Below are 24,005 nucleotides of genomic sequence, written 5' to 3' on the forward strand. Positions count from 1 at the left end.
TAGACAAATGTAGCCACATCCCGTTTCATACCCCTCCACCAGTACTTTCTCTGTAAGTCCCGAAACATTTTCGTACCTCCAGGGTGAATGGTGTATTTGCTGTTATGAGCCTCCTGGAGTACTTCCTGTCTTAGCTCAGGGTTATTTGGGACCCAAATCCTTTCTTCCATCCATATTCCTCCATCTTCTTTTAAATGGAAGAAAGTGTCATCTCTTTCGGCACGAGCTTTTAATTCCAAGTACTGGGGGTCCTTGAACTGTTCGGCTATAATGCGATCGAGGATCTCGATATGGATTGTCAGACATGACAATCGAATCTTTCCTGGGTCAGCCAGGAATGGCTTCCAACTGACAAAATCCTCCATCAGCTTCCATTGTCCGGTGAGGCTGGCCAGAGTGCCAACAGTCTTGCGACTAAGGGCATCTGCTACAACATTCGCTTTTCCAGGGTGATAGGAAAGCGTGAATTCATAGTCTTTGAGGAATTCCAACCATCGTCGTTGCCGCATATTGAGTTCTTTTTGAGAAAAGAGGTATTTTAGGCTTTTATGGTCCGACATGACATCAAATTTCTCTCCATACAGGTAGTGTCGGCAGATTTTAAGCGCGAACACTACCGCGGCAAGCTCCAAGTCGTGGGTTGGATAGTTTTTCTCATGAATTCTTAACTGTCGTGATGCATAGGCGATTACTTTGCCATGCTGCATCAACACACAACCCAGACCTGTTTCCGAGGCATCGGTATAAGCAACGAAGCCTCCCTAACCAGAAGGTAAGGTAAGGACAGGGGCAGTGGTAAGCCTCTGTTTGAGAACCTCAAAGCATTCCTTACACTGGTCAGTCCATTCAAACTTGACTCCCTTTTTCAGTAATTTCGTCATTGGTACGGCGATTCGGGAGAAGTCCTGTATGAACTTCCGATAATATCCGGCAAGTCCAAGGAAGCTGCGGACCTCAGTGATATTTTCTGGCTGCTTCCAGTCTATCACAGCTTCGACCTTCGCAGGATCTACTGCGATTCCATCTTTTGAGATCACATGGCCAAGGAACATTACTTTGTCTAGCCAGAATTCACATTTTGAAAACTTGGCATATAATTGATTATCTTGAAGGGTTTTCAAGACGATTCTCAAGTGCTCCTTGTGTTGTTCCTCATTCTCTGAATACACGAGAATGTCATCAATGAAGACGATGACAAAAGTGTCTAAGTATGGCTTGAGCACTCGGTTCATCAGGTCCATAAAGACAGCAGGCGCATTTGTAAGTCCGAAGGGCATTACTACGAACTCATAATGGCCATATCTCGTTCTGAAGGCAGTCTTAGGTATATCCTCCTCCTTAACTCTGAGCTGATGGTATCCAGACCTGAGGTCGATCTTGGAGAACACTCTCGCTGTTCTGAGCTGATCGAATAAGTCCTCAATCTGAGGCAACGGGTACTTATTTTTAATGGTTGCCTGGTTAAGCATCCGATAATCGATGCATAACCGAAGGGATCCATCCTTCTTCTTTACAAATAGTACCGGGGCTCCCCATGGTGACATACTTGGTCGGATGAACCCTTGTTCCATCAGTTCTTCCAACTGACACTTCAACTCACTGAGTTCAGCTGGTGTCATACGATAAGGGGCTTTGGATATCGGCGTTGTTCCAGGTAAGGATTGAATTCCAAATTCAACCTCACGAAGTGGCGGAAGTCCTGGCAATTCCTCAGGAAACAGATCGGGAAACTCCCGCACTACTTCCAAACTCTCAAGGGGTTGGTCGTTGGATTTTTCCACCGAGAGACTCAACAGGAAGGCCACACAACCCTTCCTAAGGTATTTTTGTACCTTAAGTGCTGATATGAGCCTTTTTTGTGGAACTGGTTTGGATAACCGGTATTCCATCTTAGGTAATCCGGGTCGAGATAGAATCACTCTGCCCTCGCGGCACAGAATCTTGGCATTATTCTGAGCCAACCAATTCATTCCCAGAATGACATCGTACTGTATCATATCGATCAGGATGGCGTCAGTAGGCAAGTGTTGCCCTGCTATCTCAATATCCAAATTTTTCACACACCGGATACATTTGGTGCGTGAACCCAACGGGTTATATACTTCGATCATTTTATCAATCGGTTGCACCGAGGCGTGGAGTTGTTCGGTGAAATCGTCGGAGATAAACGTATGAGTAGCACCACAATCAAACAAGACGTAAGCTGCATGTCCATTTACAGGTACGGTGCCTTCAATGAGGTCACCGGTTTCGACTTGTTCAGTCGTTACAGCGTATACACGACCTGCAGCAGGCCTTTGTTCTACTCTAGGTGGGGGTCGTTGGACTTGTGTTCGTTGTGGTACTTGTTGAGAGGGTCCGGTAGATCCGGCATTCCTCCTCTGCTCATCAATAAGCTTCTTCCTGCATTGTCTTGCAATGTGGCCCACTTTGCCACAGTAGAAGCATCCACCTGTGTCACGTGGACATGGTCCTCTTGCGTGATTAACATGGCATTTTGGGCAGTTTGGGTTGGACTGCAGGTTGTTTGGAGCCATGTTCTGCCTTGGCCTTACAACTTGTTGAGTGTTGTTCTCACCTTGGAACCTTTTCTTCTGAAAGGGTTGTCGTGAACCCTGGCCACTTGGAAACATTCTCTTCTTGTTCCCACCATCAACTATGGGCCTTTTTGCTATGATCACTTTTGATCGCTCCCAATCCACTTGTATTTTTGAAGCTGCTGCCACAGCCGTTTGAAACGTTTGAGGCATGCTGGTGATAACCCGTGACCTTAGCCCTTCTCGCAGTCCATTGATGTACTTGTCGGCCCTTTCTTGGTCGGTCTCAAATAATCGGGAGCAGTACCGTTCAAGATTTTGAAATTTGGTGGTATAGTCAATCAGATTCATGTCACCCTGCTCCAATTCCAGAAACTCCATCTTCTTCTTGTTTCTGGAGTGTAATGGAAAGTAATTATCCATGAAAGCTCTCCGGAAGTCAGTCCAAGGAATGACTTCAACTTCCGAGAACTGGATAATCTTAGTGGTATCCCACCACTTCCGTGCGTTGTCTTTCAGCCTGTACGTGCCAAAGTTGGTCTTCTTTTCTTCTGGTACTCCCAGCACCAGGAAGGCACGTTCGGTCTCTTCGACCCAACTTTCTGCCAGTTCAGGATCGGCTCTACCGGCGAAGACTGGTGGATCGAGCTTGAGGAATTTTTCATAGGTTATTCCACCAAGGTTTTCGCTTCGAGGTGCGACTGGTTCTGGCCTTGTTTCTCGAATGGCACTAACCAAATTGTTGAGTGTTTCCAGCAGAAATCCTTGAGTATGGGACTCCTCGCTTGGTATGGTTCTCCTCGTCGTAGGAGCCATTTATCTACCACATACAAACAACGTGTTTTAGTTTCACAATGTATATATCGAAGCAAAGTTTTATTTACTTAATATACATCACATTTACACAAGCATCGCCTTAAACAAAACGTCATGCCGCACTGACAGACTTTTAGGCGTTGAGAAACTAGGTACATGAGTCTATTGACTCCAAAACACTACCAGTCTCTTCTAGGAACTGGATTTCTTTCTTGACCCAAAGAACCCAAAGTATCGTTTACTTCCACATTGCCTTGGTGCAGGCACAACTAGCTTTGGCTTGGGCGGCACTTCCGCACTCTCAAGCGACTCTTGTGGATAGATCAGTGATGCCGGTCCACTTGCCCATTCAGTGGCATCATGGCTCGGAGAATCCGAGACCATAACGGGATGATATAGGTTGTATCCCTCTTCCTGGCCATTCAGACTCGGCGTTGGTGTAGCCGCTCTGTTTCCCCATATAATAGTACTTTGATTCGAGGAATCTGAAATCATAATGGGATTATAGAAGGAGTTGTTGCATCCCTCCTCCCAACTGTGCAAGTTAGGCGTACATGATGCCTGTTGATAGCCTTGCGATTGACCAAATCCCTCAAGGAAGTTCAAGTCAAATCCTACCAGAGATGATAGTTCATCAGAAGTTGCTGGAGTACGGCTACTCCTTCTACTGGAGTAATGTAGCCCACTAACATGCGAGGTCTCATCCCTAAGACCAAGCGATCCCCGCCGACCCATATCGGCGGTATGCTTCATTTGGCATTCGTTGACGGAAAGCCCTTCTTCGCCACAATATTGACAGTCTTGGACTTCATATGGGCATACCCACTCATCGTGCATGATCCCGCAACGATAGCAGTATCCTCGGGAGTCGTGAGTTGCCATCTATACAAAGATGCACCCAGATCAGAACAAGAAGTATAAAATATACTTACAGTGCGATATAGTGGACAAGTCGGATCTCGAACCAGGTTTCTCAGACTCTTGCTCTGATACCAATTCTGTAACGCCCCGGATTTTCAAAACAAAGCTAAGTTAAAATTTTCATGGATTTCTTTTTTTTTTTTTTCTTTGCAGCGGAACTTAGAAAAGCTTTTAGCAGCGGAATAAGACGATAATGAGTCGTCGGTTTTAGAAAACTCCGAGCACGTTGCAGGTATGTGGCCAAGCAACTCATTGACCACCAAAGTGTTCCATTTTATCGAAAGCACATGTTTATTACAACACTACTGCTTAGAAAAGCAGTGAAGGTTCAATAAAAAGGAGGCAGTACAACTCTGTCTAGAGAAACTCTGGAACTTGATGCCGCCTTGCTCCGCATATCGCCACGCAGGTTCAACACCTGAAATCCCCATTAAACGGGGTCAGAACCACTGATGGTCTGGTAAGTAGGCAAACACCTATCTATTCAACTCAAGTAAATGCATAGACCACTCAGGGTCGCAGTTCGTAATACGACGCTCAAGCCTCCATGACTTAGCGTATATCGCACAAGCCTCATCAGGGCTATGAGTTGAACATCCACGCAAGTCGTCATGACTTCGCATAAGCCTCTTCAGGGCTGTGAGTTAGAATAACCTCTCAAGTCTCTACGACTTAGCCTTGACTTCCTCAGAGTCACGACTGTATGTCTAGCTCAAGCCTTTATGCTTGGCACATCCGTATCCTACGAATCTAAGGACAGCTCTCCGAGCTTCACTTAGTCGTACGGATATCGATGGGGTTCTTTCCCAATCGGTCCAGTAGTATACCGACCATGACACCTTCACAAAGGTTATGCAGGACTGACTCAACAACGTCATCCACTCATACATTCAAAGTAGCGTTGTACCTAAGCTAATGCTTTGTTTCGATAATTGCACCTCCCCCTGGGCTTAGGGGACTCATATCTGGGCGACAACGCGACGATCTGGGGGTTGATTATTCTATGTATTTTAGATACCCCAGAGGCCTGTTGACCCCATCCCCCTAGTAGGAAGGTACAACATACCGGAAGAGATCCTTACTAGGTATCCGAATGCATTCTGCTACTGCAGTAGTTGGGTTCAATCCTTAGATATTTAAGGATAACCACGACCTCCATACCTTTGAGTGACGAAGGCCATCAATGAACTCTATCAGGTTCGGGTGAAATATATGTCACTCAAGGCTGCGCCATCACCGTCTTCCTCGGTGAGAAATTCTGAAAGGGGCCTGCCGGTCTTACAATTACTTGACGAACATTGCATGCCTATAGGGCAGCCTTTGAGAAGTATGTACCCGACCCCAATCAACCACACGGTTTTCACCGTGGAACAAAGGTTTTATTCATATGCATGCTTAACTCTGCTCTCGGCACTTCGGCCTTGACGAGCACTTCACCTCTTTTGGTGGACACAACACACTCCGGCTCAGCGGCCCTTACGAGTCTGGTTGTCTGATAATTCTCAATGAGCATGCACATGACTCGATCTCTACGGATCGGCTACTCGGCGTATTTTTACGCAACGAGCTCAGGACCTCGTCAAGGCGCTACCACTACTTTGGCGCAACGGCTCTTACAAGTATGATGCCCTTGCAGGTGTCAGGGAGACGAGTCATTCTGACATCGTTCCAACAAAGGACATCATTGTGCCACTTAACTGGTTTTGGCAGCTCTTCTGCCAACCATTCTGTCAACACCTTCTCTGCTCTACCGGCAGTGGTGCGACGAACCTTTCTACATTGTAGAAGGCGTTCCATAACTGGGTAGCACTTCTGCTACGTTCTTTCTGAGCCATTCTTAGCTCCTTCAGGAATTTTAGCAGCACTTCCTCTCTTTTACGGAGAAAGCGTGCGTTTCTTTTATCCGTTTCAGCGGCATCTCCCCTCTTTGGTGGGAAATCGCTACGCTTAACTCGGGAAATGGATGTGCACCGTTGTGCGTACTTTGCATCCATCAAGGTTGCAGGAACCTTGGGCCATAGCCAGGCCATACGTAATTGATTTAGTCTTTACGTAAAGAGCATTTTGCCAAAAACCGAAGCCTTTCCAATAGGGGCTTCATTCGTCAAGCAGAATCTTGAACGAGGAGCGGTAAGGGAATCGCATGGGCGATTTTGGAGTTGATCTCCGTTTGAACGCTCACTTACGCGCCATATATGTAATATAAGCAGAAGCCTGTGCTTTATACAGCGGCGGCGTAAAGGAAATGCATATACTATTGTTCAGGGTGTGTAACTGAACGAAATATTCTACATATATAACAAAACAGGAGCCTTGGCATCGTTCGACGCGACGGCGTAAGTAAATACATTGCAGAAAGCAGGAGCCTTGGCATCGTTGGACGCGACGACGTAAGTAAATGCATAATCGGAAGTGCAGTAATCGGAAGTACAGAAAGCAGGGAGCCTTGGCATCATACGACGCGACGGCAAAGGTAAATTACATGGCCTGTGCGATATAAGACGCGTCGGCAGTATCAGCAGATATACACCTAGATCTGTATCCAACGATAGTTACGAGGCGAGCGAGTGAACACCGAAGTGTCCTAGAGGGCTCAACCAAGAACTAGGGTGAGATACTATTTTGAAGAACGCATATACTGCGTATTCGAACATATATATCCGACGATAGTTACGAGGCGAGCGCGTGAACACCGAAGTGTCCTAGAGGGCTCAACCAAGAACTAAAGCAAGATATTACTTCAGAAAGTATATGCTATATACAAACAATCAAATACTTGAGAGAGATGGTTTAATGAAGCGAACTTACTTCAATTTGAGGAAGAAACGACTCCGATTGCTTCAAACGCTTCGAACGAGGCTCGACTTCGAAAAGGGATCAACTTCGAACTTCGGACGAAAAAGGACTTGGACTTTGACTTTGAACCAAACCAGGTTCAAGTCAAGTCAACTGGGTTCAGACTTAGGTCAAGTAGGTTCAGACCTAGGTCAGGTGGGTTAGGACCAGGTCAGGCAGGCTCAGACCAGGTCAAGCAGGCTCAGGCTAAGTCAGGCAGGCTCAGACCAGGTCAGGTGGGCTCAGGTGGGCTAGGCTAGGTAGGGGAGGTTTGGGAAAGGAGGAGAGAGGGGTTGGCGATTTTTAAAGAGAGGGGGGCTCCTTTATTTATAGATTCTGAAACTTGGGCCCCAAGTTTCAGAATCTCCTTTTTGCCCTTGGCTATTCCGGAAATTCCAAGAGGTTCCTTGGAGTGGGGCCCACTTGGATATTTCCATGGGATATTTTTGTGGGTCCCACCAGATATTTTCTGAGGAATATTTCTGTGGGTCCCACCAATATTTTCGTGGGTCCCGCAAGAATTTCGGGTTTTCGGCGATTTTTTTCCGAAAAAATCTGAGTACGTCATTCCCTTCGTATTGACGTAACTAAGAAAATTGGCTCGCAGGAATCCTTTGATTTCATTCAGGTAGGAAGTTATGGCCTCCAGAGTGTTTGAGCCTATATTCGCGATTCGACGAATATCCTAAGTATAACTGGCTCACAGGAATTGATTCGTTTCGCATTCAGAGAAGAAATGCCATTTTTATCGGTAATTGCCTCATGAATTTTATTCAGATATTTTCTGAAAAATTGCGGGTCTTACAAATAGTCTGCTGCTTGGAGCTTATGTCGGCGCAAGAAGTCGGTGAGCCGTAACTGGAAGAAGCAATAACTGGTGAAGTGTTCATATTACTCCCAAACTCGAACACGCGACCTTTTTTGGGTTCACCTGCTGCAGTCACCCATGCTGTAGGATCAAATGATGGATGCTGAGTAGCGTCATCGCCATATCGCTCTACCATCTGTTGCTCATATGCCTCCTACAAAATAATGTTTAAAGTATTCATTAATAATTAATGATAACATTATGATAACTTGCATATATATTGCAATGATTATTAATAGAATAAATACATACCGTTGTCGTTCTCGCCTTCTCTGATACGAAGACTCCCGTGGTCTTCCGTTTATGTGTTTCAACAAACACATCCTTATATGGTACACTGCCTCCTTTTTCTGCTTCCTGCGAAGTTAAATGACAAAAGATTTAGTACACAAGTTTGCAAGAATACTTATAAAATTAATATTATATATTAATGAGTTACCATTTTCTTCAGGTGACTCCCAAATGTCTTAGATCCACCTGTGTGTAGATGGGCTTCGGGCATCTTCGATCGATTTTGTGCAGCCTTCGCAGAGCGATTTCTAAATGCATCTCCCGCCCACTTATCGCACATTTCATCCCAGTAATCTCTCCTGATAGTAATAGGGCCATGGCCCTTCCATAGTAATGGATCATCTACTACGCACAGACATAAACAATGATTATGATCACGATCAATTAAGTAACTTAGTGTTGCCATTATACTCTTTGAGTTCCAATTCTGGTCTTTTACTTGTTAATTTTAAATCCATACGGGCCTTCGGATTATCCTTCGTTTTTCCTTTAATATTCATTACTGTATTGAACACATTATCAAACACATTTTTCTCTACATGCATCACATCCAAATTATGTCGTATCAATAGGGTTGGCCAATACGGTAGTTCCCAAAAAATAGATTTCTTCGTCTAATTGTGATCCTTCCCAAATCCACGGAAGGGTGTAGGACTGCGGGCATCTGTTAATACATCTGAAAAGTATCGCAATCTTCTTATAATCTCTATGCCAGACAATCTTGAGGATGGACCTTCTGTTTCAGTTGTGCCTACTTTAAACGCATTCTTTTGTCGTCGGAACGGATGATCGCTGGGTAGAAATCGACGATGGCACTCAAACCAGCAAGACTTTCTTCCATGCCTCAATCTAAAAGATTTGGAATCCTCCATGCAGTACGGACAAGCCAACCTCTCATGTGTGCTCCAACCAGATAGCATACCATATGCAGGGAAGTCACTGATTGTCCATAGAACAGCGGCCTTCATGTTGAAATTTTGTTTTTTGTGGGCATCATACGTGGTAACACCGTCATCCCACAATACTTTTAGTTCATCAATCAATGGCCTTAAATATACATCAAGATTTTGGCCAGGTGAGGTCGGACCAGGGATCAACAGAGACAAGAAAAGATTTGGACGTTTCATACACAAGCTTGGTGGAAGGTTGTATGGAGTTACAAATACTGGCCAGCATGAGTATGGAGTTGATCTACCCCCAAATGGATTAAATCCATCTGTACATAGACCGAGTCTAACATTTCGCACTTCCATTGTGAAGTTCTGATGAGTACGATCAAAGTGCTACCAAGCTTTAGCGTCAACAGGATGCGTGATCTTGTTTTCATCGTGTCGAACTTTATTTGCATGCCATCTCATGTGTTTAGCTGTCCTTGAAGACATATACAATCGCTGCAATCTAGAAGTGATAGGAAAGTAGCGGAGCGACTTGTATGAAACTTCATTTGATCTCGTGCTACCATTGCCTCTTGTCTTTGGCTTGAACCGAGGATGCCCACATGACGGGCATGATATATTGTTTTCCTGCTCCTTGAAATACAACATGCAGTGATTTGTACAAGCATCAATCTTTTTGTAACCCATACCTAGAGCGTTGACCATAACTTTCGCACGATATAAATTTTGTGGCAATTTCTCATCTTTGGGCAACATACTCTTCACAATCATGCACAAACGGTCAAAACATGATTGACTCAAATTATACTCGGACTTCAAATTCATTAGTTGAAGAACTGCAAACAAGATAGTGTGACTCTCACAACCGTTTCAAAGTGGCTCATCAGCATCTCTAAGTAAATCATAAAATCTACTAGCTGCATCGTTTGGTGATTCTTCATCTACGGCAGTTCTTACATCACTAGAACTCATAGCAGAACCCAGTTCTGTTCCTGCGACATCAAATATCAAATCCGTATATGGATTATCGTGCACCACATTCACCCGTGCATCAAAATCGTTTCTAAATTCTTCTCCATGAAACGTCCAGTTCTGATAATCACTCACAAAACCCTTCCTGTATAGGTGATGTCTAACGCCATGAGGTTCTACAAATCGATTATTCTTACAAATCTTGCAGGGACACCTAATCCGACCCGTGGGATCTACTATACTGACACTTTCCGTTGCAAATTCAATAAAACTGTCAACACCATCCATATATTCATGCGATAACTCATTGTCCACTATCCTACGGTACATCCATTCACGGTTTGCAGTCATTTTGTCGTATGATGTTACGAATAGTATCCTAACCAGTTAAAAGAGAACCATCAGAATGCTATGATGAAGAAAATATCAAATTTATCATGCAATATATGTTGTCATACAATCACAAGAATTATGATGCATGCATTGATAACTTAATACTTTTATGTGCAAACTATTCATGACATGATACATTCATTTGAAGCATGCTTTCAATATATAATTTCACATGGAAGACATAATCAAATTGAAAGTAACTATATGCAGACATGGATACAATCACATCAAACATTGCAATACATCGAAATAATTCATATCAAACAAATGTCAAACATGTACCTGCAGCAAACACACTTCAATATCCCACTAACTACTACCATGCCTAGCATGGACTCCGTACTCCAAAAATAAAAACACTTCCATATTCATATATTAAAATCATGCTCAGCATGATCTCCGAACTCCAACAAAGCAGTCCTAGATATCAACAACTAAGTGAGTGTGTGAACAATAAAGTGTTACATTCAATAAATTAAATAACATGTAATGCGCTTGCATCACTTACTCACCACGGGTATTTACCCGATTTGCATTATTTTTGTCACTTACTTACCACGGGTGGCGGGGCACAAGCGAGTTCCGTTGAAAAATCTGCACAAAAAAACACTGTTTTAAAATGAAGTCACCACGAAAAAAAAACTGTTCTGGCAAGGGGTCGACTCCACTGCTGTTCCGGCAGGGGGTCGACCCCCTTACGGAACATAGGGGGTTAACCCCCTTATGGAACGTAGGGAGTTAACTGACCCCCTGTTCGGGCAGTGGGTCGACCCCCAGCCTGTTACGGCAGGTGGTTAACCCCCTGCCGGGGTCGACCCCCTGCCGGGGTCGACCCCCTGCACGGGTCGACCCCCTACCGAAAAACGCAGGGGGTTAACCCCCTACCGGAAAACGCGGGGGTTAACCCCCTGTCGGAAAACGCGGGGGTTAACCCCCTCCATTTTCCGGAAGGGGGTTAACCCCCTGCCGGAAACGGGAGGGGGTTAACCCCTGCCGGAAACGGCAGGGGACGCAGGGGGTTAATCCCCTGCGTTTTCCGGCAGGGGGTTAACCCCTTGCGTGAACTGGGAGGGGGTTAACCCCCTGCCGGAAACGGCAGGGGGTTAACCCCCTGCGTGAAAACGGGGGTTAACCCCCTGCCGAAAATGGCATGGGGGCGTCCTTTACCTTTCTCCGGGCGGCGAACGGTGGGACCGGCGGATGGTGGGACCGGTGAACGGCGGGAGCGGAAGCGACGAACGACGAACGGCGGGAGCGGCGAACGGCGAACGGCGGGAGCAGCGAAAGAAGAAAAGGAAAAGCTGCCTGGGATTAGGGTTATTCGAAAGTTAGCGACGGCGTAGCGACGGACTATCTTCCGTCGCTAAGCCAACGTAAAATCAAATTTACGAAAATAGCGACGGAAGATAGTCCGTCGCTAAATAGGGACGGACTATATTCCGTCACTAACGTCGTCGGTAAATGGTGCGATCGTAATGACAAAACAGTACGTCGCAACATCCGTCGCTAATTAGCAACGGACTAGGCGACAGACTATCTTCCGTCGCTATTTTCATAAGATCCATTAATTATAGCGACGGATTTTTATCGCTCGCTAATCCGTCGCTAACTAGCGACAGAAAAATTCCATCGCTAACGTCCGTCGCTAACAACGTATTTTCTTGTAGTGGAAGTTTCATATTTATCAGGTGAGGGATGACAACGAGGATAAAGAAAGAAGCTCCATCGAATCAAACAATGGTGGAGATGAGGAAGATGATGGAGACCCCATGCATGGAATCTCCTACCATGCCCTCTCCAGCATGCCCAGCCCATAATCCATGAGAATTTATGATAAGGTGTGCTCCCATGAAGTGGACATCTTGATTGACACCAGAAGCACTCACAATTTCATTTGTGAGAGTTTGGTGTTGTCGTTAGGCTGCAAGTTCAAGGAACACCCAACGTTCGATATGATGGTGGGAGACGGCTCTCACCTCAAATATAGAGAGTTCTGCACAGACGTGCCATTGAGAATGCAAGATAGTGGATTTGTGGTGGATCCCTATGTGATTCTCATGAAAGAAGCAAAGGTAGTTTTGGGAATGCAGTGGTTGAAAGGGCTCGGGCAAGTTGCTTAGGATTTTTTCATCATAGAAATGAAATTTAAGAACTAGGGAAAAGAAATCAAATTGGCGGGTGTCAAGGCCCCCACGGCCACCGCCATTGAATCCATGTCGGCCCTCAAGCTATTACGAGGCAGTCACACTGCCTACCTCCTCACTACCGAGGCCATGGGCACAACCAAGGAGAAGGAACCCCCCCCCCCTCCCCCAAGTAGTCTCGTCGGAATTGGCAAAGGTATTGAAAAACTTTGCAGACATCTTTGAAGAACCTCGCAGATTATCCCCCACTAGGTCTCAAGATCACCAAATTCCTCTAAAGCCGAGAAGCGGACCCGTATGGGTAAGACCTTAGCAATATGCCCATTCTCAGAATGGGGAGATAGAAAACTAGTGCAAGATATGGTGGACCAGAAGATCATTCTACCGAGCACAAACCCCTACTCATCACCAGTGCTCTTAGTAAAAAAGAAAGATGGTAGATGGTGATTCTATGTGAACTATCATGTGTTGAATGATATCACCATTAAAGATAAGTTTCCTATTCCAAGAGTTACTGGATGAATTCCATGGCACTACGCATTTCACAAAGCTGGATTTGAGATCCAACTACCATCAGGTGCAGATGAAAGAGGAGGACGTCTCCAAGATGACATTCCGAACACACAAAGTGCATTATGAATTTCTGGTCATGTCGTTTGGGCTTACCAATACCCTGGCTACATTCCAGGGTATCATGAATGACGAGTTTCAGGGCACCTTAAAGAAACATGTGTTAGTATTCTTTAATGACATATTGATCTACATTAGGTCATGGGAAGAACACTTAGAACACGTGACAAAAGTGTTGGGCCTATTGAGGAGCAATCGCTTATATGCGAAGAGGTCCAAATGCTTGTTCGGCCAGTAGGAGCTTAGCTACTTGGGACACATCGTGACTGGCTGCAGAATTTGAGCTGGCCTAGAGAAGATTCAAGCCATGGTAGATTGGCCTCTGCCACACACCATTCAAGGACTTTGCGGCTTCCTGGGCTTGACCGGATACTACAGGAGATTCATAAGGGGCTATGAAAACCTTGCACAGCCCCTGACCAGTCTACTGAAAAATAATAATTTTCAATGGGTAGAAAGAAGCACAAAGTCTTTTGAGTAGTTGAAGGCAGCGATGACCCTCGCCCCAATCCTAGCAATCCTCGATTTCTCTAAAGTGTTGCATGCGAATCAGGAATAGGAGCGGTGCTAACTCAAGAGGGTCACCCTATCACATTTTTTAGCAAATTCATGCCCAATCGGAGCAAGATTTTGTCTACCTATGATAAGGAGATACTCGTCATCATGTTGGCGATCGATAAATGGTGACCCTACCTCTTGGGCAGGCAGTTTCTTGTGCGAACAGACCATAGAAACCTCAAGTTCCTACTGGGACAAAGAATCACCACCCCAAATCAACAAAAGTGGATATCAAAAATCTTGGGGTATGATTTCAGCATAGAATACAAGAAGGGACTAGAGAATAAGGCATCTGACGCTCTTTCCCGAAAGTTTGAAGACTCACCAGAATTGCACACACTCACCATGGTTACTGGTAGTATAAGGAGCAAAATTTGTAAGGCCCAAGAAGAAGATAGTGAAATTCAGGCAAAAATTAAAGAGGTCTATGAGGATCCCCAAGCTCACTCCCACTACCAAGTCAGAGGAGGCATTCTTTACTACAAGAAAAGGATCCACCTTCCGAATGGTAACGATCTTACCAAGGAGATCATGAAGGAGAGTCATGACACTCTCAAAGCGGGTCACAGGGGATCTAAAAAACTTTGGAAAAACTCAAGAAATTAATTTTCTGGAAGGGGATGAAGCAAGAAATTTAGGCCTATATAAAAGAGTGCCCAGTTTGCCAAGCAAAAAAATATGAGCGGATCAAGCCCCTAGGGTTGCTTCAACCCTTGCCTATTCAAGAGGGAGCATGGCAAGATATCTCCATGGATTTTATTGAAGCCCTACCCTTATCCTGAAAGAAGGAGTCCATCTTCGTCGTCGTCGACCATTTCACTAAATATGTGCACTTCGTGACCCTCCCAAAGAATTACACTACACACAAAGTACTGGATGCATTTTTTGAGAAAGTAGTAAAATTATATGGACTGCCCAAGACCATAGTGAGTGATCGAGACCCGCTCTTCCTGAATCAGCTACGAGAGGAATATTTTCAAGGGAATGAGACTTGTCTCTGGTTTAGCATGTCCAACTACCCCCAAACGGACGGACAAATGGAGGTGGTAAACCGAATTCTTGCCACATACTTACGGTGTTTTACTAGCGAGCGACCATCGCAATAGGCCGCCTATCTCCAGTGGACAGAATATGCATATAACACAAGTTTTCAGTCTGCCATCGGCATCACTCCATTTGAAGCATTGTATGGGTACCCCCGCCTTCCATTATCTCTTACGTGCATAGGAGTGCCCATTCACTAGACATGGATCACGAGCTCTGAAATCTCGATGAAATTAGAGTCATTCTCAAGAGAAATATCACGCAAGCTCAGCAATGGATGAAGTGGATCTACGATAAAGAGCGACTCGATAGAAATTTTGAAGAAGGTAATTGGGTTTGGCTAAAACGAGCTCAGAAAAATCAGAAAACGCTTTTCGACCAGCGCTACACGAAGTTGCTCCCCAAGTATTATGGGTCGTTCCATATTGCAAGAAGAATTGGCAAGGTGGCCTACCTTTTTGAGTTGCCTCAAGAAGTTAAAATCTGCCCAGTTTTCCATGTCTCAAGGTTAAAGCCTTTTTTCAGAACACCACCATCAGTCATCGAGATTCCACCAGAGGATGATGCCCCCAAAGCCACAATGATCCTCAAGACTAAAAGGTTACAACGCAAAGAAGGAATATTGGTAAAGAAGCACTTGATCGAATGGGACAGCAGAGGCACCAAGACAGTGAGTTGGGTCTGGGAGAATGAGCTCTGGAGGAACTATTTGGGATTCTTGTCTTGAGGGCAAGCACATGGCAGAAGCATGGTGGGTTGGTATGTGCCCACGTAACACTGCATGCTAGAGGTGCGCGCTTCGAGTTTCATCCTGGCGTGACAGGAGGCCACGACCGTCCTTTTGGGTTCTAGAAGCTTCCAGCATGGTAGGATGCCACGCTCGCCCTGTAGTACCACCACTACCCTGCGGTAGGCGCATCGTAGGGGTAGTGGCCAGCCTGGGACACGACCTGGTGCCAGGGGACGACAGCTGTAGGTGTCCTTTATTCAGAAACCGTTAGGGTTTCTTTTTATCTTTTTGTCTCTTTGGCGCTCCAGTTGTGGGGACCGCCCCATGTAAGGCATATAAAGCCCCTTGTTGTAGTTTGCTTTGGATTATAAATGAAAATTTGGTTTGCTTTCCCCCTTTATTCTCTCTCTCTCTCCCTCTCCCTCCTCTCTGCTCTGTTCCCCCCTATCGAACCTACCGGTCTCATCACCATCTCCGACCTCCTCTCTTAGGTCGGCACCCCCTTCACAGCAAATTTGTTGTAAGGGTCTTGGGCTTGGGTGTGGTTCTCCCAGCCTCCCCGCATCACTCACAACTCCTTGCAGCTCATCCCGGCCTCACGCAGGCCTTCCCGCATCCCGCACAACACCATGCTCCCTAGCGCGCACCTCACCGCCACCTCTGCATTCCTCAGGCACTATCGCCTGGCACCAAACGCATGAGTCACTCCACCGCTCACCCGCACGCGTCCCGGTTCGCCGCACCTTCAACACTCAATGCATCGCGTGCTCCACGCATGGGTCGGATGTGCAAGCCCCCTTGCATCATGCGCTCTCTACCGCACGCCCCCACGTACCGCGCACCTCAATGTTGCATGCCTCACACGTGGTCATCCCTACTGCACGCCCCCACGCACCGCGCGCCTCACGGGTGACCGTTCCTATCAAGTGTGTCCCGCACGGGTTCGCCCATGCGGTTTCAGCAGCCCGCCGTGCACCGCACATCAACTCCTTTGCCGCCGCATCAACACCCTGTGAATCCTTCTGGGTAAGCCTTTTTTTGCAAACATAGAACGTTGGAGAGGCTTTCTGCAACGAGGTAGGGGCTTTCCCTTTGTCCCAAAGGGGCACTGTTTAGAGACCCATCCCCTTTAATAACTGCTCCATTACGGGCTTTAGCTAGTGCATCTCAGTGTGGGGTCACTGATGCGCGCTGAGCAGGGTTCGGAGCAAGGTTCAGATGAGATTTTTAAGTAGCCCGAACAGCAGGTACACAAAAAGTGTGGAATCACATTGCACCTGATCCTCCCTCGAAATTGGGCGTGTTCCCTAGTGTGCAAGGGGCCAGGGGGCAAAGGGGTAATTTGCTTTTACACCAACAAGCTCTTCTTCCATTATAAAGAAAAAGCAAAAAAAAAAAAGTTTTTTTCATATATTTCTTGATGCATTGTCATTTTTTGCTTTTATCAATTGCCTACTGTTGTCTTTTGATTTAAAACTAAGGGTGTGAATGCATTGCAGTGTTGGATTGTTCCAGAACCAAATCTCAATACTGAATCTGAATATGAGCTCTGATGCAAATGTTATGCAATGTGGCAGGGCTGAATCTGGATCCTAAATGTATGTGATATGATAACAAACACTAAAAGCAAACTCTTTACATGTAAAAAGTTGAAATGGAGCATATTTTGATCTGAATCTGAATTTGGTCTGAATTAAAAAAGTGATCAGAATCTGATCTAAATCTGAAAATAATCCAACTAAGCAAATATGAATCTGACCCGAAATGCACATTCAGATCCTATATATTGTAAGAACCCGTGTCTAAAATTCGCCTGTAGGATTTGGATCCGATATCCACTTATTCCCGATATGCTTGCATCCCTATTACAAACCTCTTGAGGTGTCATTGGGCAAGGCACTTTGTTTAGAAAATAAACTTAGTAGGGGATTGCCTCACCCTAAACTCCTTGGACATAATTTTACTTTGAGCTATTTACTACTAAATGACACCCAACAATATTTTTATAATTGGATTCATACCTAGAAAATTTGGTAATTCAAGACTTCAAATCCACACATCATTTATTTTATGGTTAATCGAAACCATACATGTGGTTAGATGCTTTTATAAATATTTGCTTTTAAAATTATGTGTAACCCATCCTCATGGCTAGGAGTGTAACTGAGACGGGTTCGAGTCACACTAGCGACGACCTAAATCTGTCGCTAATCCGTCGCTAACCACATTAGCGACGGATTAGCGTCCGAGTAGCGACAGATATCTTCCATCATGATTTTTTTGACGCTAATAAGTGATGGCATATATCCGTCGCCCGTTTCGTCGCTAAGTAGCGACATACTCTATCTGTCGCCAGTTCCATCGCTAAGTTGCGGCGGAATAACGAATGACAACTTCCGTCGCAAGGTCGTCGTTACTAAACGGCGACTTCGGTTTGGCGATGAATTTACAGCCATCACAAATCTATCGCTACCTTCAACGGTAATAATAAATAGTGACAGATATATCTATCTCTAATCCATCCCAAACAAGGAAAAAAATTAAAAATATATATATTTGAAAATTAAATATCGAGAAAAAAATTCTTGTGCTACAATTTATATTTCATGTACAATTTATATTTCCTGTGAATAAAAAAAAAGTACATATAAAAATACATATAAAAGGAAACTAAAACAATTAATCATTCCACATTAAAATGCGCAAGTTCTATTTATTTACAATTCAACATTTACATTTTCGAAACAAAAAGAAAGTAGAACAAATTCAACACATTAATCTAATCATCGCCAAGATTTTGTGCATCTTTTTGTTCATTGCCTTGATCTGTCCCTTCAGCTCCACTAGGCTGATTATCGCCAGCAACCTACATAAGAAAAGAAAGGTCAGTATTGATAAACAAAATATATTGAAATAAATTTTACACTATATGTGATTCTATCATGCTCATATGTGTTCTAAGGCAGTCAAAAAACTGAATATGTGATTATAACATGCTCATATGTGTTCTCAAGCAGTAAAAAAAACTCTATATGTGATTCTACCATGCTCATATGTGCTCTAAGGCAGGCAAAAAGTTGTATATGTGATTCTATCATGCTCATATGTGTTCTAAGGCAGTCAAAAAACTGAATATGTGATTATAACATGCTCATATGTGTTCTCAAGCAGTAAAAAAAACTCTATATGTGATTCTACCATGCTCATATGTGCTCTAAGGCAGGCAAAAAGATATATATGTGAGTCTATCATGCTCATATGTATTCTAAGGCAGTCAAAAAACTGAATATGTGATTATAGCATGCTCATATGTGTTCTAAGGCAGTCAAAAAAACTTTATATGTGATTCTATCATGCTCATATGTGCTCTAAGGCAGGCAAAAAACTTTATATGTGATTCTATCATGAATGATATGTGTTCTAAGGCAGTAAAAAAACTCTATATGTGATTATATTATGCTCATATGTGTTCTAAGGCAGTCAGAAAAACTTTATATGTGATTCTAGCATGCTCATATGTGCTCTAAGGCAGGCAAAAAGTTGTATATGTGATTCTATCATGCTCATATGTCTTCTAAGGCAGTCAAAAAACTGAATATGTGATTATAGCATGCTCATATGTGTTCGAAGGCAGTCAAAAAAGCTTTATTATGTAATTCTATCATGCTCATATGTGCTCTAAGGCAAGCAAAAAACTTTATATGTGATTCTATCATGCTCATATGTGTTGTAAGACAGTAAAAAAACTCTATATGTGATTATATCACGCTCATATGTGTTTTAAGGCAGTCAAAAAAACTTTATATATGATCTATCATGCTCATATGTGCTCTAAGGCAGGCAAAAACCTTTATATGTGATTCTATCATGAATGATATGTGTTCTAAGACAGTAAAAAAACTCTATATGTGATTATATCATGCTCATATGTGTTCTAAGGCAGTCAGAAAAACTCTATATGTGATTCTACCATGCTCATATGTGCTCTAAGGTAGGCAAAAAGTTGTATATGTGATTCTATTATGCTCATATGTGTTCTAAGGTAGTCAAAAAACTGAATATGTGATTATAGCATGCTCGTGCTGTATATGTGTTCAAAGGCAGTAAACATATTATACTGAAATAAATTATATTCAATGCACCTAAGTTAAGGCAATCAAAGTTATATGAAATCTAACGACATGCAATATATCACATGAAACTTTTATACCTGAGGGGCACCTGCAATCGAAGTTCCCCTGTTCAGCAAAAAATTGTTAAACTCAGCTCGGAGAACGTCGGTGATGGTTTCATAGAAGTAGTCACGCATTATGTCCTTAACGATCTGGCGTACATCATCACCGAAAAAAATAGGATGCTTGGAGCTTATACGACGGAAGAAGTCTGTGAGCCGTGACTGGAGGAAGCAACAACAGGTGAGGTGTTCATATTACTCCCAAACCTGAACACACGACCCTTTTTGGGTTCACCTGCTGCAGTCACTCATGCTACAGGATCAAATGATGGATGTTGAGTAGAGTCATCGTCATATCGCTCTATCATTTGTTGCTCATATGCCTCCTACAAAATAATGTTTACAATATGCATTAATAATTAAGAATTACAATGTTTATGATAACTTGTATATTACAATGATTATTAATAGAATAAATACATATCATTGTCATTCTCGCCTTCTCTGATACGAAGTCTCCCGTGGTCTTCCGTTTATGTGTTTCAACAAATACATCCTTATATGGTACAATGCCTCCTTTTTTTGCTTCCTGTGAAGTTAAATGATAAAAGATTTAGTTAACAGGTTTGCAATAATATTTATAAAATTGATAATATATATTGACGAGTTACCATTTTTTTCAGGTGGCTCCCAAAAGTCTTTGATTCACCTGTGTGTAGATGAGCTTTGGGCATTTTCGGTCAATTTTGTGCAGCCTTCACAGAGCGATTTCGAAATGCATCCCCCGCCCACTTGTCGTACATTCCCTCCCAATAATCTCTCTTGATAGTAATAGGGTCATGGCCCTTCCACGGTAGTGGATTATCTATTCCGCCAGATGCTTTTTTTGCTGCAGTCTTCATATTGTGCAACATGTTTGCAAATCGACTGACACTCACCCTCTGCCACACCTTCCTTGCATAATGTTCCTCCACTGTAGTCGCGAAGCGATTCGAAGCCTATATATATTTTCAGAAAGTTAGTAGCAATGTTGTGAGAGGCGTACACCTTAGTACTTGAAGCGTACGCCTCACAGGCGAGGCGCATGCTCAAGGTACTGAGGCGCACACTCAGTACCTGAAGCGTTGCTGCCTCCTTCGATCTGTGGCTAAAACCGAAAACAATTACACAGTGAGCAGAGGAGGATATTCCGGCGAGATTTACGGTGGAATTTCTTCTCTTTGTGGCCTGAAATTGGATTTACTCGCCGGGAAAAAAGCAAAAGCTTCCGGCGAGTTTAACGGACTAAGTTCTTCTGACCGTTGCCGTAACCTGCAAAGATCTGTCGGGAAGCAGAGCGATACCCTCTGACGAGGTTTCCTGCAAGGGGGGGGGGACTTTAGTCATGATCAAAGTGCTCATAGCCATATGAACTCCCAATAGACAAAGATAGCAAGTTCAGGTGGTGTTTGATACACAGGACAAACATTGTGCGTTCTGAACATGCGGTGTTTGTCTGGTACTCACCAGTCGCGACCCTGGTGGTGCGACTGGTGTGTTCCACTCTAATGTGTTGTAATGCATTATATGGGACGCAATTTGTCCCGTCTGAACCGGCTGCGCACAGTGTGTATCAACCCAGGATAGCGCGTGGGCATGGAGCGGTCTGTCCCCGCTCAGGTGCATCTCGTGATTCAGTCACGACCTCAATTTCAAGTTTTCAACCCAACCAGTCAACCACCCAACAAGAGAAATTGCTTATAGACTGCTGGTGACGTTAAACCAATCATAGTCCAGATAACCATTATCAAATAACATGATGCATTGATTTTTCAGGCAAATCACACAATTACAAATAGACTAAGATCAAGCATTTTTTTCCTGTTTATGTGACAACTTTGTTCACGAAGAAAAGTACAAAAGATATTTTACAAGGACTCAAATTATAAGGGGCCACCACCAGACTCTTTGAATTGAGACCTACTCTCTTGATCATGAAGCTTACACTTCAACGCCTCGAGGCTTACGCATCGCTTCATAACATGCCAAACACCTCGCTTCGCCTCATCGCATTTAACAACCTTGGTTGGTAGACATGACTATACAAAAAAATTAAATCTAAAACACATTAACTATGACAAACAACTGTATACCATGAATGAGGACTACAATCTGTCTATCACCTCTTTTGGATACTTTTTCCATTGAGCGACCGGTCCTGGTAGATGTTGAACAAGTGAATTCCTAATCTTGCGTACTACTTCTTGTGGCTCAAACCTTTTGCTGCACATGAATTGGTACACAATAAATATCAATATAAAATATTTATAAGATATGCAATAAGTGAAAATGAAATACTTACGGTCGATTATCGATATACACTATTCGAATGAGTCTTCTTGTACCAGACTGAGAAGACTTTGCATCCTGTGTTGGCTCCTGACTTGTATGATCAACTGGTGTAGGTGGGTCATGTACAGGCGAAACATCATCTGTAAAAAAATATGTTAGAAATTCTCAGAATGCACATTTCAACTAATCAAGCCTCCAATTAGTTAAATGATATACCTATTAAAGGAGCCCCATGAAGATGAAGGTTGAGCCTGGCTACCACTAGATGAACAACCATTGTAACTTCCACAAACCATATTCTAACAAATAAAAAATGCCATGCAATACATTCAAATAATTCACATCAAGTATTACAATATATTCAAATAATTCAAATCATTGGAATACTTGCAAATCATTCACATCATTGCAATACATTCAAATCATTCACATCAAGTATTGCAATACATTCAAATCATTCGCATCAAGTATTACAATACATTCAAATAATTCAAATATAAGAACATCAAGTATTGCAATACAACTTATTCATTTGCATCAAGTATTACAATACATTCAAATAATTCAAATATAAGAACATCAAGTATTGCAATACAACTCATTCATTTGCATCAAGTATTATAATACATTCAAATAATTCAAATCATTCACATCGAGTATTGCAATACATTCAAATAGAGGTTTGTATTACAAGATTTTGCTCACTAGCTTAAGAATTTTTCCTCATCACTTGTTTGACTTACATATTCTTCTTCTTCTTCTTCTTCATTGTTTGCCCATCCACTTGATATATCATTTGGATCACATTCTTCTATGAATATTTCATCGACCAATGGAGATATGACATGCATATCATGTGCAACATCGTGACCATAAGAGAAGTCATAGATATCATCTGATTGATAGTAATCACTGTCTTCAACTAACTTGTCTTCCTGTAACTGATCATACTCAGGGTATAGTTTGGACTTCACCTTGCAACTGAGGATGCCTACATGATGGGCATGATATGTTGTTTTCCTGATCCTTGAAATACAACATGCAGTGATTTGGATAAGCATTAATCTTTTTATACCCTATACCTAGAGCGTTGATCATAACTTTCGCACAATAGAAATTTTGTGGCAATTTCTCATCTTTGGGCAACATACTCTTCATAATCATGCACAAACGGTCAAAACATGAATGACTCAAATTATACTCGGACTTCAAATTCATTAGTTGAAGAACTGCAGACAAGATAGTGTGACTTTCGCAACCGTTCCAAAGTGGCTCATCAGCATCTTTAAGTAAATCATAAAATCTACTAGCTGCATCGTTTGGTGATTCTTCATCTACTGCAGTTCTTACATCACTAGGACTCATAGCAGAACCCAATTCTGTTCTTGCGACATTAAATATCAAATTCATATATGGATTATAGTGCACCACATTCACCCGTGCATCAAAATTGTTTCTAAATTCTTCTCCATGAAATGTTCAATTCTAATAATCACTCACAAAACCCTTCATGTATAGGTGATGTCTAACCCCATGAGGTTCTACAAATCGATTATTCTTACAAATCTTGCAGGGACACCTAATCCGACCTGGGGGATCCACTGGACTGACACTTGCCGTTGCAAATTCAATAAAACTTTCAACATCATTTATATATTCATGTGATAACTCATTGTCAACTATCCTACGGTATATTCATTCACGATTTGCAGTCATTTTTTCGTATGATGTTACAAATAGTATCCTAACCAGTTAAAAGAGAACCATCAGAATGCTATGATGAAGAAAATATCAAATTTATCATGCAATATATGATGTCATACAATCACAAGAATTATGATGCATGCATTGATAACTTAATATTT

At 43.1% G+C, this 24,005-nt stretch overlaps 1 protein-coding gene across 1 annotated transcript; it reads left to right on the forward strand.

Annotated features, from left to right (window-relative positions):
* The first annotated feature begins 15,182 nt into the window (after positions 1 to 15,182).
* LOC149835009 (uncharacterized) lies at positions 15,183 to 15,632 on the forward strand. Its single transcript, XM_090009505.1, has one exon. It carries the CDS (start codon positions 15,183 to 15,185, stop codon positions 15,630 to 15,632), a length of 450 nt encoding a protein of 149 aa, XP_089865631.1.
* Positions 15,633 to 24,005: the final 8,373 nt, after the last annotated feature.

The sequence above is a fragment of the Nuphar pumila genome, chromosome 6 (assembly GCF_984573655.1).
Source record: "Nuphar pumila chromosome 6, dmNupPumi1.hap1.1, whole genome shotgun sequence".
NCBI lineage: Eukaryota > Viridiplantae > Streptophyta > Magnoliopsida > Nymphaeales > Nymphaeaceae > Nuphar > Nuphar pumila.